This window comes from Gavia stellata, chromosome 13 (assembly GCF_030936135.1).
Source record: "Gavia stellata isolate bGavSte3 chromosome 13, bGavSte3.hap2, whole genome shotgun sequence".
NCBI classification, from domain to species: domain Eukaryota; kingdom Metazoa; phylum Chordata; class Aves; order Gaviiformes; family Gaviidae; genus Gavia; species Gavia stellata.
In genome coordinates, this window is record NC_082606.1 from 2,681,007 (window position 1) to 2,698,368 (window position 17,362).

The 17,362-nt window shown below is 43.1% G+C and overlaps 1 protein-coding gene across 1 annotated transcript in view; it reads right to left on the bottom strand.

The window, feature by feature from the left end:
• Nucleotides 1-63: 63 nt before the first annotated feature.
• The window catches only part of NPTN (neuroplastin), a 58,943-nt gene continuing 41,644 nt past the window's right edge, over nucleotides 64-17,362 (bottom strand). Inside the window, exons 4-8 of the mRNA XM_059824095.1 lie at nucleotides 13,615-13,748; nucleotides 11,792-12,065; nucleotides 2,115-2,136; nucleotides 1,567-1,640; nucleotides 64-1,134 (exon numbers count right to left, since the gene is read on the bottom strand). Of these exons, the coding sequence (XP_059680078.1) occupies nucleotides 1,580-1,640; nucleotides 2,115-2,136; nucleotides 11,792-12,065; nucleotides 13,615-13,748 (491 nt within the window). The 3' untranslated portion in view covers nucleotides 64-1,134; nucleotides 1,567-1,579. The remainder of the gene's footprint in view (nucleotides 1,135-1,566; nucleotides 1,641-2,114; nucleotides 2,137-11,791; nucleotides 12,066-13,614; nucleotides 13,749-17,362) is intronic.

Here is a 17,362-nt window from a genome sequence, read left to right on the forward strand (position 1 = left end):
CACGAGCTTAAGGGTTATTAAATAGTTGAAAGAAAAAAAAGTCTCACGTGTTTTTTTTTTTTGTCAGTGTTTTATTTTTAAAAACAGGTGAATCCACTTTTTATACATCATTGCACTTCAACAAATACACAGAACACAAGTTCATGCATCTACAGTTACGCACATCATGAGAACCCTGTTAAGTCTATTTCTACAATCTTTAAATCATGAGAAATTACAGTGTCAAACTAAAGAGTATAACTAGTTGCATAGAATATCACCATGCTGTAACATTTCATCATTTAAACAAAACAAAAGAAAATTATAAAAGTTTGCCTGAATTGAATGTACAAGAATATGTTGAACACATCAGTGCAAAAGGATTTGAGAATTTACATGAGTTAACAAAAAAAAAAAAAAATCACTTAAAAAGCAATCATATATATATATTTATAAACTGAAGTTTTGTTTTTGTTTTCAACTGCATTCCACCACCACCACGTCGAACCATTCCAGCTTTTGAAGTCTGCTTACAGGACACCCAAGTCTCTCTATATAGGTTAAGCCCTTAAGATAATTTCAATTTATATTACTTCTCTAAGTACCAGAACAGTATAATTCTCTCATCTTTCAGACATACAGTAAGGAATGAATATCAGCAGCTTAAAAATGAAAACACAATTACTGTATTTTGGTTTCCCCCTGCCCCCAAATATAAATATATACTGTATATATTTTTAAGTTTTGCTGTACTTTACAAAAAGTATCACGAGATGGCAGCAGTGCGTTTTAGAGCTTTGCCAATTTTAACAGCTACAGGAAGTAAAAAATGGCGCATGCGTGAACCAGCTCGCTACTGCTAATGTTTAAATAGATTAAGGAGGAGAAAGGAAAAAAAAAAAAGAAAAGCAACATTCACAGCACATCAAGCCCAAAATAGTTTACACCTTCTACACTGAAGCATTATTAGAATTTCTCTGGCTAGGTCATCCTTACAGGAGAGCTAAATAAGGCATGCTTTAGACAGTCATATTGGTGCTCACTTGAAAAGGAAAAAAAATAAAATAAAATCAGAACTGGAGTTCTAGAACCAAGAGTTCCAACCCTTAAATTTAGCAGGTCATATTGCCATCAGTCTCTCAGAAACTTAAAGCTCTAAAAAAGAAACGAGAAAAGGTGCTAGTCAATGCCTGGCCGCATTTTCAACATCACGTGCCGTAACAGCGTGCAATCAAAGCGCCCAACATCGGTTTCGCTCTTAAATGACGATAAAGGCTTCCCAACCAAGGTTACCTTCCAGATTTTTAAGATCGAATGAGGAAGGGTTTGGGATTTTTTATCATTAGCAACAGTAGTGATTACGCAGAGTTCGACAGCTACCGGATCATTAAACTACCTGCATATTTTATGACAGAAATCTTTTGATAACCCCCAGGGCTCTCTGAAGCCTGGCAGGAAGGCTGGTGCCATCCTCCGAGCAGCTGGTAACTTTTTAATACACGGAACGAGCAACGTTTCCACACCCCAACCACCACAGAAAAAGGAGGACTTTAGCCTGACCGTTTCTGAGATGCGAGTCATACTTACGTGATGAGCATTTTTAATTTGTGTTTCTCTGGCGTAAGTTTTTATCTTTATGATTGTTTGTAGAATTGGTTTTCCTGGAGAAATAAAAAAAACCAGCACCAAGAATCAATCACAAGCGTAGGGAGAAAAGTCTTTGTCCATCCTAAGTTAAACAGCGTTTCATCCTTCCTCCTCTTAACTCAAGTGACTAAAGACAACACGACATTTAGACTCTTTGTGTGTTGCCACCTTCTTGCCCCGTGCAATTCACCTCCTGCATCTGCCATTCCGCTTCCTCGTTTTGCTGCTTCTTTTTTACAACCGAAGCTTCCCCCACCCCGGATTGCCAACCGCTTCAGATATTTGTGAAAAAACGTGTCACATCTGCTACACCAGGCAACCAGGGGGACCACGCGTCTTTTCTTTACTCCACCACTAGCAAACAACAGACCAAAGGGTCCGTTACCATTAGTAACATCACCCCTAACATAGGTCCTACGTACCGTAAACTCCCAGAAACCCTCAGATTAAGCTCAGTAATATTTTTTTTTTCCTTAAAGCGCACTTACATTGGCCCAGCTGGTTCATCATCTGCAGCAAGAATTCCGATGCAATCCAGGGAAAGACAAGGAAAGGAAAGGAAAGAAAGAAAGAAAAAAAAAAAAGAGTCAGTCTTTGCACCAGAACACCGGCTGAACCGCAAACCGCTCTATCTACAGCATTAAAGGCCATTCCACTTGGTAGTGCAAAGATTCATGGAGTTATTTTTCTGGATTCAAGTTTTAATGGCAGGTGTGTTGCTTCAATGGTTTTAGTTAACACTTTGAATGCTTGTCATGAAGAACTGCAACTGTAGCGGACAGATTGTTGCAATATGGTCAGACTCATCTTGTCCCCAAGTTCCAGTGGTTCAATCTCATAAAAAATAGATGAGAAGACAAACCAACGGTTCAGTTGTAAAATCCTGCTGGTTGTTTTCTTGCATTGATTTTTTTAAATATAAATATATATATATATTTTTTTTTTTAAGCCATTCTTCAACTGCTGATGGGTAATTACCGGTATATACACACCAGGGTATATACCCCATATGCTCATCTTCCCCCATGGATGATACAAGCTCTACATATTGCATTTTTCTCAACGTCTAATTAGAACGGAGCAGTTTAGGAGGAGGTTGAAAGTGCAATACTCGATTCAAGTAGGCAGACGCAGTCCGTGGCTAGCGGCGGGCATTGCGCGTGCGTCCGATAGAGCGCAGGGCTCAAAACACCAGGAAAAGTTAGGGGTGTTGCAATACCTCCAGGCACGACAGACTTCAGCTACAGAAGACTGACAGCATTGTTCTGCCTGCGTCTCTTGGCAAAAATATTCTAAGAATTGGAAGAAGATCTGCCAATGAGTAATGTTTCGCATTAGCTCTTTTCGTGACCAATTGAACATTTTTTGGATTACAAAACACCTTGTTTTGCCCCCAAGCTGCAGTACAGAAGACAGAAGTGCATTTCAACAGCAGTACGAAAATCAATCCAGAAAGTTAATGCTCCCGTAGAAGTAGTTTGGGGGGACCAATTCAGGACCTGCTGTTTTTGGCACTCGACAGTGGCCGTTCCCGCCCCACGCTAGAGGGATTTTTTTCACTGAAGTCTTTAAGAAACTCTCAGCAGGATTCCACAAGGGTGCTTAGTGCACATGAAGCAGTTATGGAAATTACAGTCTTAACAGTGTAGGCATCCGCATGAGCACACGCTAGGAGTAATGTCGGTCAAGGGGGACATTACTCCACCTGTACCTTCAAGGCAACGGATAGGCAAAGCCACCGCTAGCACAGACAGTGACCGGAACAAAAAAATATTTCAAAAAAATAAAGAACTAACCACAAACCAAGAGCTTTACAGCCAAAATAACAGACTAGCGACACACCAGTGTCCACAGAAGTCCATTACCAGCAACAGTACACTATCGGACAAGATACAGAGAGAACTAGGACTAGTAAGGACAACCAGACATCAATGTGCTGTTGTATATACAGTGGAGATATACAGAGACACATCAGGTACTGAAACACAAAGCACAGCAGAGGAAATCTAGAACTTCCTTCCACAGACATCTTTTGATTCACAAAAGATCTTGGAGCAGGCTGCGCTACCTACTCCGCACGCTGGCTGGGAAGAGCCTCGGACAGAGAGCAAGCCTTTGGTTCCCCCCACCCCCGGATGCTACCCGTGCCGTTCGGCTTTCAGACTCGGTTATCTCGGCTTTCTAACGAGCATCATCGACATCTTTGAGAGTTTGTTTGGCTGGACTTCAGAAATATCAAACTGCACCGTTAAGATACAAGCTCTCTCTCGCTGTAAAATAACCATTTTTCCTTCTCCGTTAAAATATTTAGGTACCTATTTCAGATAAGTAGTTCTGTGCGTTAAAAAAAAAAGCTTGACATTTATAAAGGCTGTCATCGGGTGTTCTCCTAACAAAGATCCAACAAAAATGCCTATTGGAATACTTAAGATTATACGGTGGATCACCACCACTCGCCCCTTTCCCACCTATAACCCAAACGGTGATAAAATAAGACCGAGGAAAACGTCTCTGTGCGTTACTACCCTGGTCAGCCTTTTAGCTGCTGGAAAAGCACCCCCAGCACAGTACAGACAAAGACCGAAACCTTAGCGAAATCAGGGGGCAACAGAACAACAGAAAAATAAGTACAAAATTAGACTAAATAAAGATTAAAAACAGCAAACTGAAATCCAAATTAGTTGTGAACGTGAATGAAGAAGTTTTAAGAAAAAGTGTTAACATTATGACTTGTGCATTGTATAGACTGAAGCGGAGATTAAACAAACTCCAAAGCATGCAGATCTCTCACTTACCACCATTTTTTTAAGGGTATGATGCAATTGAAGGGGGGAAAAAAAAAAAAAGAAGTCATAGTAACCGACAAATATCAATATAACTCAAAACCTTTATGCCAGAAGACCTGCTCTAGTAACTGATTGTCTCTAATAGCATGTAAAAACTATGGCCATAGAGAACATCCTCCCAGTATGCTGCTTCATTCCATTCCGCGCCCACGGGGCTCCCGAAACGCTGCCAGGTGAGCCGTAATTTTAGCATTGACCACGCTAACCCCCCCCTTTACTTTCAGCCTTCATTTATAAGGCATTTTAGTTGTTACTCAGTTTCTTTTACCTCCTTTGGAAAACTACAGTATTTATTTTTAAGATCAAGTTAATCTTGTGTAGCCTCTTACGACTGGTGGAAGTTAAAAATGAAACGCTAATGGGTACCTCCAGCACCAAGATTCAAATTTTGGCATCCGAAGGGACTCTACGTTTCTGCTCGTGCTTTAAAACTTGCAAAGAAATCTACGCAGAGAGGAGTCGAACCCAGCAGCTTCAGGAACGGTTCTTATACTGGCGGGCGGCAGCCCTCAGACCTGCCTGTACAGATCAATAGTGAACTGGAGCCTTATTAAAATGAAACTTATGTTCAATTTCTGTTCAAATGCTCAAAAGGAAAAGCCAGCATCCGCGGCGGCTTCGGGGTCCTGTGTTGCAACACAACTTCTACGGTCTGCAAAGCAATTTGTTGGAACTATTACCGAGACCGCGAGGGAATTTTTATCTTTAAACGCTAGCTTAAGATTTTGCTTTCCAGGAAGAGAAAATTTGACAGTGGCTTGAGAACTTTTGAGAAGAACATTTATAAGCATTTAGATGTGTTTGCCCAAGTTGGAAAAATTTAAATTTTTTTTATAAAGGTTTCAGTTCTTCACTCATAAAACATTTGGAAGGCTCCACATCGAACGCTCAAAGCAGTCCAAGGCCACGCAGGACCGTGATGCTCTCTCACGAGGTAGCTGCTCACGGGGACGTGAGCATTACAGCCTGCATTAACCATTTAGGGCTTTGGTTGCACAGAGAGATTCGAAGGTGGCATTTACCACCAGGACACACGTCGGGTTCGGAGCAATGCTCTTCTCTTTGGCTTCATTAACAGGAATATTTTGAGGGAGGGGGAGGAAGAGGTGAACGGAGACGCTTGTCTTACTCCATAAAGCAAACCAATAAAAATAAAGCAGTTGCTCTGAAATGGAATGAAGGCACAAGCGTATCGGCAATGGAGACTCTCTGGCCAAGATTACTTACATCAGCCTGGAGGAATTCTGGTCCTATAACAGCATCTAATAAATCAGTATATAAAGGCCCAGAGGAGCCAGGCCGTTTCATTACCACTGTGCTACAATGATGCTTGCTGTTAGGTGTAGTTGATAGCCACGCAGTCTCGCAATGTGCCTGTCGGACAGTTTTCTCCCCTTGATGAATATTAAGCATGGGAGAGAAAGGTGCAGGTAATAGGAAAACCACCTCAAAAATTAACTCGTTACAAGGTAAACCGTTTCAGAGAAAACATTTTGTTCTTTAAATTACTTACAGTAATAGCAGGAACAGGGAAAGTCAAGAAAAAAAAATGAGTATTAGAAAGAACGTGGGGGATGTGGATGGAGCTGCTGCAGAGCCAGAGCAGAAAAACATTTATGGAAAGTCTTTGTATTAAGCTGAGAAATGAGAAGGGAAGAATGGAAAAGGACATGTTATAACGCAGTCACCTCATGGCTTTGAACCAAAGATCATGTAGAATATGGATTTTAAAGTAAAAACTGTTTACATTCCTATGGGGGAATGTAGCCAAGAAGTTTTTACTTTCTACTTACCCCAGAACACACTCTTTAAAACAGCGTCTTTGCTAATTTTAAGCTATTTGATCCAACAACAGGAAAAGCGCTTTCTTTAGGACTCTGATATACTACATTCAGGTCACAATGGCTGATCACTACATCTATCAGAAATAAGCAGCTTAAGCTATACCACAGAGGAATAAAAAGCTATTTGCTGCCTTTTATTGCCAAGGGAAGTCCAAGCAACTTGCATCCTGAGCAAAACGCATCAGCGGTCCCCTGCTGAAACTGCTTCCCGTCATACATGCAGTGACGTGCCAGCGTCTCTGACCTCGACATGCCACGTTCATGCAGCTTTCATCACCAAAAGCAACTGGAAGCTGCACGTTATTCACCCGCTCTTGATGTTACAAAACCTAGCCGCTCTCTGGGAAAGGTGTATGTGATCCCTATATCGCTTTACCTTGTGTAAAGCAAGTCAAAACTCTCATTTTTGAAAGGATGCAGAAATTGAAGCGCCATCTGCCCTCCCTTCCTCCTTCCAGCACATAATTTGGATGCAAGGGGGTTCGCACCGACGGGAGGGTTCTCACTGCAGTCACCTCCCCTCCGAGGAGGAGGAGGAGAATGCCCCTAATCCACAGGCACGACAGCAAGAACCCGCACTGGGCATCCGCTAATACCATCCTTGCACCATTTCTGGTGGAAATACGGATTTCACAGGTGCAAAGGTCCTTTTTTCTGCTATACAGCAGCAGGAAAAAAAAAATAAACTCACAAATCTGAATTATGTGAAGGAGGAAATATTAGCAAAGGAGCTACTGAGCAGCCCTGTTTCGTGGCATAAAAAGCAATTCAGCTAAACACAAAAAGCATGTCCATGCAAAAAAAAACCCCAACCTGCAGTCAGGAAATGCCAAAGTTAAAGGAGTGTCCTCGCTCTCCCAGCACGGCAGAGCTTCTAGACGGAGGTAACACCTTTTGTAAGGCCAGCAAAGACACTGGAAAGGTGTTTTGTAACACACTGCCCTTATCCCCCCCAAACTCTGAAACCTAAGTGGCCTCACTCGGCAGCTAAACAGTAAATTGAGAAGAACTGCTCCAAATTTAACCAGGTTATCTGTCACTCTACCCATCCGCCAAGAGATGAGGTAGTTGGCACGTTAAGACAGGTAATTTTTAGCCTGTGGAAGACGGAGATGAGAGAAAGGGGAAGGGAATTAATTCAAATAGCTTTATTTTGGCTGGCCAGGTAGAGTTCCCAAGCACTCTGGAAAGCATCCCAGACACCTTCCAGGACAGAGATAATGTTTCTCTCCAAACAGCCACATCCCCCACTAGCAACTGGGTGCTTCTGTTCAGCATCAGTTATTAAACGTCCTTTTTGGCACTTCTTTGTTTAGACTCGCCAAACAGGTACAGCCCTCAAGCCTCGCTTTTTTTCTTTTAAGGCTGATGTAGCTGTAAGACCACTCACTTTTCTATGAAGTTCTTAAAAATATCCTCTTGTGTGTCTACAAGTGCACTGCAAATACAAACACTGAAATTACTGATCTGGTTTGTCAAAAGGTTTTAACATTTCTGAGCTTTGCCTGAGAAACATCATATACCTCTAAGAACGGTTCTTCATCAGTCAAGGTAAAGTGGGGGGACCCTCAGGATTTGCTGTCTCACTACCTTAATGCTACACTGAATTGGAGGATTCTTGGGAGACGTGGCTAGTTTGATACAGTTCTCAAAAAAGAGCGGCAAGATGAGCAGTTTCTGGAAGGTGGCAGCTCAGTAAAGGCAGGCTGGTACAGCCGAGAAAGGTAAAAGGAGTCAAATTAAGTGTGCCTGTTATTAGTGGAGTCTGGAGCAATCCCGCTCCAGCTTTCAGCTTGGGCCGGTTTTGTCCGAGGGGACGAACAGGGCCCACCCCGAAGGGCTGCCTGTCACTCCTGCAGGCTTAACTGAGCCAGACCTACAAACGTCACCTGGGTACTGCACGAAGTGAGAGCTCAGCGTGGGCACCAGCACCTCCCAGCAAGACCCGAGATAAATGCAGGTGAACTGCATTTCATCCTACACTGTTATCAGCCAGGCTCCGCACGGGCTGCAGGTGTACTTCTAGACTGTTGATTTAACAGTTTCTTCAGCTCCAGAAAGGCTTTGACTTTTCTGTCTACAGAGGAAGTTACCATGTTTAGCATCGCTGGTTTTTTCCAAAACTTCTTAAGAAATCCTTAAAGTGTCCTGAATAAGTCATTTTTGCACTAGGGCTATGCAGAAATCCCACTCCCGAGATCCTCTCAACAAGACAGATATTAGCCAGCACATCAGAGGATTCACAAGAGGGGAAAAAAGCCTCACTGAACATGGGATATACCTCTCGCTAACGTGGGATCTATGGCACCCCACGGGCCACCCCAAAGCACTCTAGAGGGGAGAGACTAGAGGTACAAGGCTTGCACCCCAACATTGAGGCTGTTACTGGTAGCAGACACCTTCGCTGTGGGAATAGACAGCCTGCAGCAGGAGGACGTGCCAAGCCGAATGATAACGATCCACTAGGCAGCGGTCCAAAGTAAGATGCAAAATGGCCATCCATCCTCAAACATGGCTGGGGTTTTTTGGCTGCTGCTACCTGCTACTCCAGAGCAAAGGAAGAACATCAGAGAAATCTGCTAAGGAAGGTTCAGAGTTATTCAGCCACGGGAAGACGGGGAGCGGGGTGACGGTGGGGAATATGAAAGAATCTCAGTGTCTAAGGAAAAATTTGGAGTGGTCCAAGGACAAAATTCAGCACGAAGGTCCATCAGTGAGGTGACTCTGCTAATGAGGCTACCATTTTTTTCCCCTGTTAGCAAGGAGGCACTAACAGCTCAATCATTATTGCTGCAGCAGCTTCATGTGAAGATCTGGCACAAGCACAACCCTTGTCCTTAAAGCTTAACACATCAAAACCAATACTAAAAAAAAAATTAGAAAACCAGCTGATTAGTTGAGAGATATCACAGCTGTTGCCAAATAATATTTACATTAAAGTAATACGGTGTTTATGCCAGCATCTTGCATGAGTTGCTGGCTCAGCTATAGGCTCATTGATGTTACCCGCTAGAGCTCACTGCAGCATGCGGAGGTGGATGTATGATTTTGGAAGCTGAGAGTTTAAATTCCAAATGATAAGCATGCCACTGCATGAAAACATTAACTTTGGCATTTCATAACAATGTATTTAAAATAATAAAGTTAAGAATAACCTATGTAAAACATCCAAGTGTGGAAATCAGCAGACTATCAACGATTTCTCACATATGCATTTGTAAAACGCCCCTGCTTATAGGGTGTTTCCCATCACGATATCGCAGAAAGCTTCAAATGCCATTACAGAAAGTGCAAGAGTATCCAAGGGAATGCAGGACTCGAATCGGCCTTCAGTTGAGAAGATGTTATGCCAATTGTGTCTCTTCATCCAGGCAAACCTAATACACAGTTATTAACTGTGATATGGATTTTGTCCTCCAAGAAAGCGGACAGAGAAAACTTTTGTCCACCACAGAGGTGCATATCGCTCTCCAGGACTCAAGCTTAGCTGCCCTTAAAATAATAGCAGACCGAGCAAGCAAATTTAGTAACCTCAGTTACTTGGCTCATCATCTTGGACACCTCCAGCAGAGATGATGAGCCTGGATTCCTCAGGCATCTGCAGAGTGGCCAGACCAGCCAGGAAAACATCAGCCTTTGAAACAAAACAGGTAGCGAACTCTCCACCTCCAACGTGTGCTTAATTGCACTAACACGGTGGTTGCATTGCGATCTGGTCAAGTCAAAGGCAATTTCTGTTGGATTAAGTCCATTTGAGGCTGCTTGCAATGAATATTTACGTACCAAATTACGATCTGGTATCTTGTTTCGGTCCTTGTGAAACTTCATCAAATGAAATTCTGGAATGCAGGGAACTACGAACAGCCACCAAAGAGGTGAGATTCTCCCTGGCCATTCCAACGTCAAAGTTAGGCCAATGTGGCATAGCAATATGGGAGACGTGCAAGAGAACATTTAAATTGCCTTTTTCGAAGTTTTCTGGGCTGGTTGAGAGGCACTCTGAGGACAAACTGCTGGCAGTATAAACCCCTTAGCAACTGTGAAGCTGTTAGTTATGCAGAGGAACATGCACTACACAGTTTAAATTTTGTTGGCTACACACCTAGACCAGTCTCAACGCATGCTCTGTAAGCAGTTAGTAAAAGCTACTCAAGTGGTTAAGATCAAAAGCTAATTTCCTCTAGGTATGCACTATTTAAGACAGTTTTGATCTGCCACAGAAGTGATCCACGCCTCAGCCATTCTCAAAGTATTAACATCTATTGTCTGTTTCGTAAGATTTCTTTTTTTTCATTCTCTGAAACATAGCTCAGGAACCGTGAAGTTGGTTTTGCCCAAACTTCACCAGCAGATCACTCTTTCAGCACCTGTATTTTCATCCCAAAAGGCAAACGTCACGCTGCGCTGTCATCAATCCCTTGTGCAGCTCGACAACAACCAGTCGTTGCTGCACAAGCTACAACTCAGCTGCCTTCGGAAGTGATCTACCGTGCTAGAGGGCTTGTTCAGGTACTGATTCAGCACCTACTCTAAAGCACCTGCTCCGTTACTTGGATGCGTCATGTTCCTACAGCACAATGGCATACCAGCCGCTTCTCACAAGGATTCCTTGGACAGGTTTTCTTGATAAACACTGTAGTAAGCAGCTAGATGACACATTAAAGCCTGTTTCTCAATGTGGTTCTTTCAAATACTCATTTTAGCCTCAAGCTGCCCCTTCCTCCATCTTTTAAATAAGAGGAAGCTTTGCAGAAGCAGCTCAAAGATGAAACAGTTACATTTTGTGTGTACCAAACACAGTTTAACTAATTAGTGCTATCAAACCTCATAATAAAAACCTAATCTTTAGAAAATATAACTCAGTGGCTACTACAATTAGATATAGTTTCCAGAGCATTCCTTAAATACAAATTCAGTTACACACCAAAATAAGAGCCCTACCCCCACTCCTTTAACATTGAAAACGTTTCATTTTTGAAGCATCTCTGCGGTCCCAGTCCCTTTAAGCATAACGTTTCCTTACAAAACCTGCCCAGTGTCCAATCCAGATGCCACATGGAAGAGGGAGTGCCATCATGGATTAGAGCGTTTCCGGCTCTCCCCCTGTGCTGCCCTACGCTCCTTAGGGCTGACGTGCAGGATCTCTCAGGGCTACTACAGCAGGAAAGAGACGGGAACGCTAGACCCCTTGTGCAACTAAAGCTTTAAAGATACTGAAATAACTGCCCGCCCACCCCATAGTCTTGAGATCTTTGGGAAATCCAGCGTTAGGACTTCGCGCTTGGACCCTCTGCGCTTGCTGGGCTTAATGTTTGGAGAGGGAACAGATGAGAAAACAAAGAGCTCAGAGCTGAACGGACTGGACTGCTGATCCTTCCTGCCACAAAGCCCCACTTTGTCCTGCTTCCACAAGTTCGCTTTTCCCTTTTTTTTTTTTCCTCTTTCCTCCTCACAAGTGGCTTTGAGCACACTTACCGTCTGGGACTTCATCCGGCCGCTTCCTTTTCTCATAAACGACTATGATGACAACGAGGATAACGATTTCTGCCAAGATCCCCAAAAAGGGCCAGAGGGGAGCCAAGTGGCTGCGGACACGGAGGATGGTTGTGACCGAGACAGAGCCGACCTGGTTGGTTGCGTTGCATTGGTATTCGCCAGGATCCTCATTTATCTGTAGGTTTGTGATGCTGAGCTCAGTGTAGTTGTCTTTATTTGAAATAAAGAATCTGCCGGAGGAGTTGTTGATGTCCTGGTAAAAGGAGAAAGATGGAAGAGGAAAAGAGCAAGAGCTTTAGTAAGTTCTGGTGCATTTTCATTTCTGTGTCATGGAAACTAGAAGAGATTCAAGGGATTCTTCACAGAGGCTGGTTCCTTAACGCGACAGAAAAGCCCACTGCCAGTGTTTATTCTGGATCTCTCACTAAAGTGAATTGTGCTCCAAAACAACAACAAAAAAAGCCAGCTTGACTAACAAGCTGTATTTTTATCCTACTTTAACAGTATCAGCCATGAAATATGCCAGTGGTTGTGATCACGTAAGCTACCATGTTCTCAGCCTTCTGCTTCAAGAGAAACTGTTCCACTCCACTCACCAGTTTACAGCAGTAACATGAAACAGGTCAACCTAAACAGATGAGACAAGTAACAGGAGAGAGGATACATTCCCTAGCAGGGGACAACACGATTTCAGTTTAGCGGGGGAAAAAAAAAGAAAAAGCAGTACCCGTTAAGATTATTCTGCACAGCATTAGATAGCATTTTCTAACTATTTAAGGCATCACAGCCCTAATAAATTTTTGCATTTGCTGTGTTTTTAAAAGAAACACACACTGCTCACAGATTTGTGGTCAGGGCAGCCTAAGCCACTGACTTCAGGAATATTTCACGAAGCTGGAATTCGCAGCACCATATTCTTTCTACTTTTCAGTAAAAGACTTTCAGAGTTGCTTATGTTTAACGAATTAAAAAGGGGCAAAACTTTGACAAAGTATGGATGTTTGATCTTCCTGAAAGTTAATCTTGCATGGATTTATCAAATAACTTCACCAGAAAGACAGTGTGAAGGGAAATCTGCAGAACACCATACAGGACTCTGATGGCTCACAGCACTTGGTAAGTCACTCATACAGTACCGTCCCTTAAAAATTTAAGCTCGCACTTAACAGTGAACAATCAACCCATACTCTTATTTGCTTAAGATTTTTTCTTCATCTAGCAATCAAATTGCTACCTCTCAGGAAGATCATACAGCAGTGTAAAGATAGGTGTGCTGAGGATTTAGCAACCTCCAGCTTCTCTCCTGCTATTCCAATTGCTGGTCAAGTTTTTTTGCTCACTAATCAGCTGCCACATGGAAAAAAATACAATCACTTAAACACCGATTGGTGTCACTACCACATCCTCGTATTAAGTCTTGTGAGCTCAAACCGTAAAACTGGAAAATGGTTTGAGAAGTTTATAACCAAATGCATTTTTAAAATCACATTTCATAACTCACATTTTGCAATTTATAGCAAATACCCTGAACATCGTCTCTTTCTGGCCAGTTCGTAACTTTGCCCAGCAGCAATGCAAAGAGCAACTCTGTTCACACAGCAACAACATAAATATCCATTTTATACTCACTGCTTCTGGCAAATTTCAGCTTCACTCACTCATGTATCAGACTTTTGAGGAACTGCATGTCGAGAAGTTATAAGGCACCCTAAATAATATATCCCCAAACCCAAGGTGCTCGTTTGCTTCCTTACTGGGGGTTTTGGCAGGTTCATATACGCCTGACACGCCAGTTTTCTTACCTCAAATACTCCATTGACCTTCTTGCGCCACACCCACTCGGGATGTGGGAAGCCCACAGACTTGCAGTACATGAGTGCCTCCTGCCCCTCATTTTTATTTTCACTTCGCTTATGGCCAGTGATGTCGGGAGTAGCTACGAAACAAAAGAAAAAACTCTGCGTTTACAAGCTGCTCGTTAAAGAGAGGGTTATTTCAAGCTCTGAGGATGTGAATGGAATATAAGTGAGAAGTTCCCTGGAAGCTGTCCCCTTCCCACACTAACCCTATCTCACAGAAGAAAAATTGCGATTCCCATGTCTCTCCAAGCAGCATCTCAACTGAAGATCTGCAAGAATGTCCTTCGGGCTTGGTTTGCCAGACAAATTGACAGACAAGGGAGAAATCTCAACATCAAACTTGAGTTATCTACCGAAAATGTACGAAACTAAGATGGTCCAGCCGTTCCCCAGCGCAGGAAGCTGAGAAACATTCACGTCTCCCTCCCCAATGCTCAGGAGGTCCCTACGGCTCTGCAGTACCTTCAGCTTTGAGACAGAGCTGTCAGAGATTCTGGTTACAACTTGCCCGTCACGTCAGGACTCCAAACTGATACTGTCTTAACGTGAATTTCTGAAAGCTGAATCAAGGTATTCTTCCTCGCAGCAAGATTTTAGATTTGGTCCACAGACATGCTGTGACTTGTTATGCTTTACGCTTGTTCTACCTTACAGCAACACTACTCCTGGGTACCGCTGGGTACCTGTAATGCAGCAGAAGTAAAAATCCCGCCAACACAGAATCGTTTCATTTAGCCTATACACAAAAACATACATTCTAAGGAGGGCTGCAGGTGAAGCTGGGCAACCGCAAGCAAAACACAGCCCTGAATATCAGCAGAGGGTCTTCTGAATCTGTAAATAACGTCACTGCTGTTTGCTACGTTTGTCACAGCAGCCCGCTGCAGCCTAATACCTCATGAGAGATTACGATGGATCAATGGACTGCCTGAGCTGAACCTTCGCTTAAGCAGATGGCTTTGGTGCCGTAGTGACCACCTTTAAATTTAGCCCATTCGCTTTCTAGCTTGCTAATTATGTCGCACGTGGCTGGCTGTGTGATCGCAGGACAGTGATCTGTTAATCCAGTCAGAGTCCAATCTGAGTGCTCCCGGAAAAGACCCCCAGGCACTGGAATTTATTGTAAGGGTCTATTCAAGGAGAGTTCCCTTTACCACTAGCAACCCCTATGTGCAGGTATAGACAGGGAGCACAGGTTTGTGACAGCTTATCTGCAGCTGCCAGCTAAAAGAATTAAGCAAATTTCACAACTGTCATCAGTCACAGCGAACAAAAACACGCAAAACCTCTTGTGCAACTAGACAACATCAGCTGAACCTGCTCTTCCCAAAAATTACATCACAACTCTTTGGGAAAACGTTCAGCAAGTTTAAGTCGTAAAGGCATTATTGTATTTCAAAGGCAAGGGCTTTTCAAATGCAGAAAGCATCCTACACCTTAATCCTGCAAGATTCTTTTCAGACAGTAATGCAGCTGATTGATAATGTTGTTAGAGGCAGAATTAAAATAAGCCTCTGCACAACAGAAAAATCATGGTTTTAAGAATACTTCAGCTATAGTGTGCCTTAGTATGTGTGTCTTTGCCTGCAAAGACACCATCAGGAGAGGCTGATCAACCCAGGCTTTTCTCAAAATGCCTGTGTAAATTCAAACAGGATTTCCAACACATGCGTGAGCTTTGCAGAAGTTCTGACCATTTGCCATGTGAAGAAACATGGCCCTGCTGCTCGCAGAATGATTAACTCCTAGCTGCATTTTCCAACGGATGGTTTCCTCCAACTCAGCAACAGCCAGAGCTGTCAGTACGCACCGACAAGCTGCACAGATCCTCCACGCTAGACGCTGCTGCAGAGGACGCAGAGGCCAGTTCCTTAGCAGAGATAGTGCCCACCAGATATATTATTGTACCATCCCATAAGGAAGAAGGTGAAAGAAGTACCTGATGTAAGTCTGTAAGCATCCACACAGGCAAATAATGGCTTTGCTAACAATATTCAATATACGTGATTGTACAGCAAGACCAACGGATGAAGCTAGACAAATGCCGACTAGTTGCAAGATGGTGCTAACCATAACCAGGCTATGTAAGAACAAGGTGCTAGGGGTTTTATTCATCTTTAAGAAAACTGACACCTAAAATTTATCTTTACATATCAAACATGAAAATACTTTGCAAGACAAGAATATGAACTGAATGAAGACAACAGATCGTAACAATTCCCTGGTTTTGTGCAAAAAGAAGCTGCCAGGTACAGAAACTGAAGCAAGCTGGAAAGGAAAGAACACTCCATACTTGCTAAGTGATCCCATAGTACCTGGGCCAACAAGGGGCAATAATACTTGGAGGAAATTAAGTTTTCAAGCTGAAGGTCTCCAAGCAGAAAATAAATCAGCTTTAGGATTGAGTGTGCTGCATTAGATCATCAGGAGACTAAGCACCAATATGCACCTGCAACATCCTTTCACACCACTGTCTGCAGCCTCAAAGAGGAATATAACATTTATTCCAAAAGATGGTGGTTCAACAAGAAGCGAATTTCATCTCGTGATCTACTGAGAGGCATCATGTCTTCCTGGCTAGGCATGGAAAGTTCTCTTTTAGGCAGGAGCTAGGTAAGTCCAGTGACTTCCCCATGGTTTTTGCTTACTTAAGGATGATAGGCAGAGATCGCATCCAACCTCATGAAAATGAAAGCCAGCAGAAGCAGAGCGCAAGAGACAGACTTAAGGTGGCAAGGCGATGATCCCAAAACTGGCACTGACAGGCTGCCAAGAGCGATTGCAAATTACCCCCATTAGGAAAAGAAGAAATAGGATTCATCAGCTTAAAGTTGAAGCCCCGCACAGTCTCCATCTGTCAGCACTTCGGTTTTCACTGCCATCTACCAGCAGACAGCGAGTCAAAGCAGAACCTTGCAGGGGAAAAGGGTAGAGCAAGTCAGCACTCTGCAGCTGGCCCACTTTTTGTTAGGTTGCTGATAGATAAAGAGAGAAAGAAAGAAAGAGGGAAAGCTTTCTAGGACATCTGAACTTGGACTGCAGGGTGACCTAGTGTTTTCCTACAGCCAAGAGATAATTGTATTTCTTTAAGGAGAGGACATCTTCACCGGGTTATCCCAATGAGAGCATAAGTGACAAGAATACCTTCTGCTCTTTCCTTGCTGGGCACAGTTACGCAGCAGCCATTTCCAGCTCTACTAGGACAGGGACTATTTTTGTACGCAGTCTGAGGGGAGCACTACGTGGAATATTAATATTTCAGGGCATGATGCTAGCCAGTTTTAAGCTATGGCTGAGACATTAATCCAGTACTTATTCTACCAAACTGTTTGGCTAATTGCGTTCTGCTGTACAAACTACAATTAAAACATCGCTGCAACTGACCTCGGTCACACATTTAGCAACAGAGCGATGCTTTCCTGTGAAGCTTTTCAAGTCAAGATTTTTCTTACACCATTCTGCGCCAGTGCCAGTAACAGATAAAGCACAGAATGAAGCAGGTTTTGTTCAGAAAAGATTTAAATTTCACTTCAGCTTTTAAGCAGCAGAATCCACATCTCTGTTCAGATACAGTTGGCTGTGGAGACGTGGGCACAACACGCTATGTCAGCTCGTACATCAACGAAACCAAGGTAACACCCCTGATAAAAGAAAGCAAGTTTTTTATTCTTACATTGTGAAACAGGAAAAC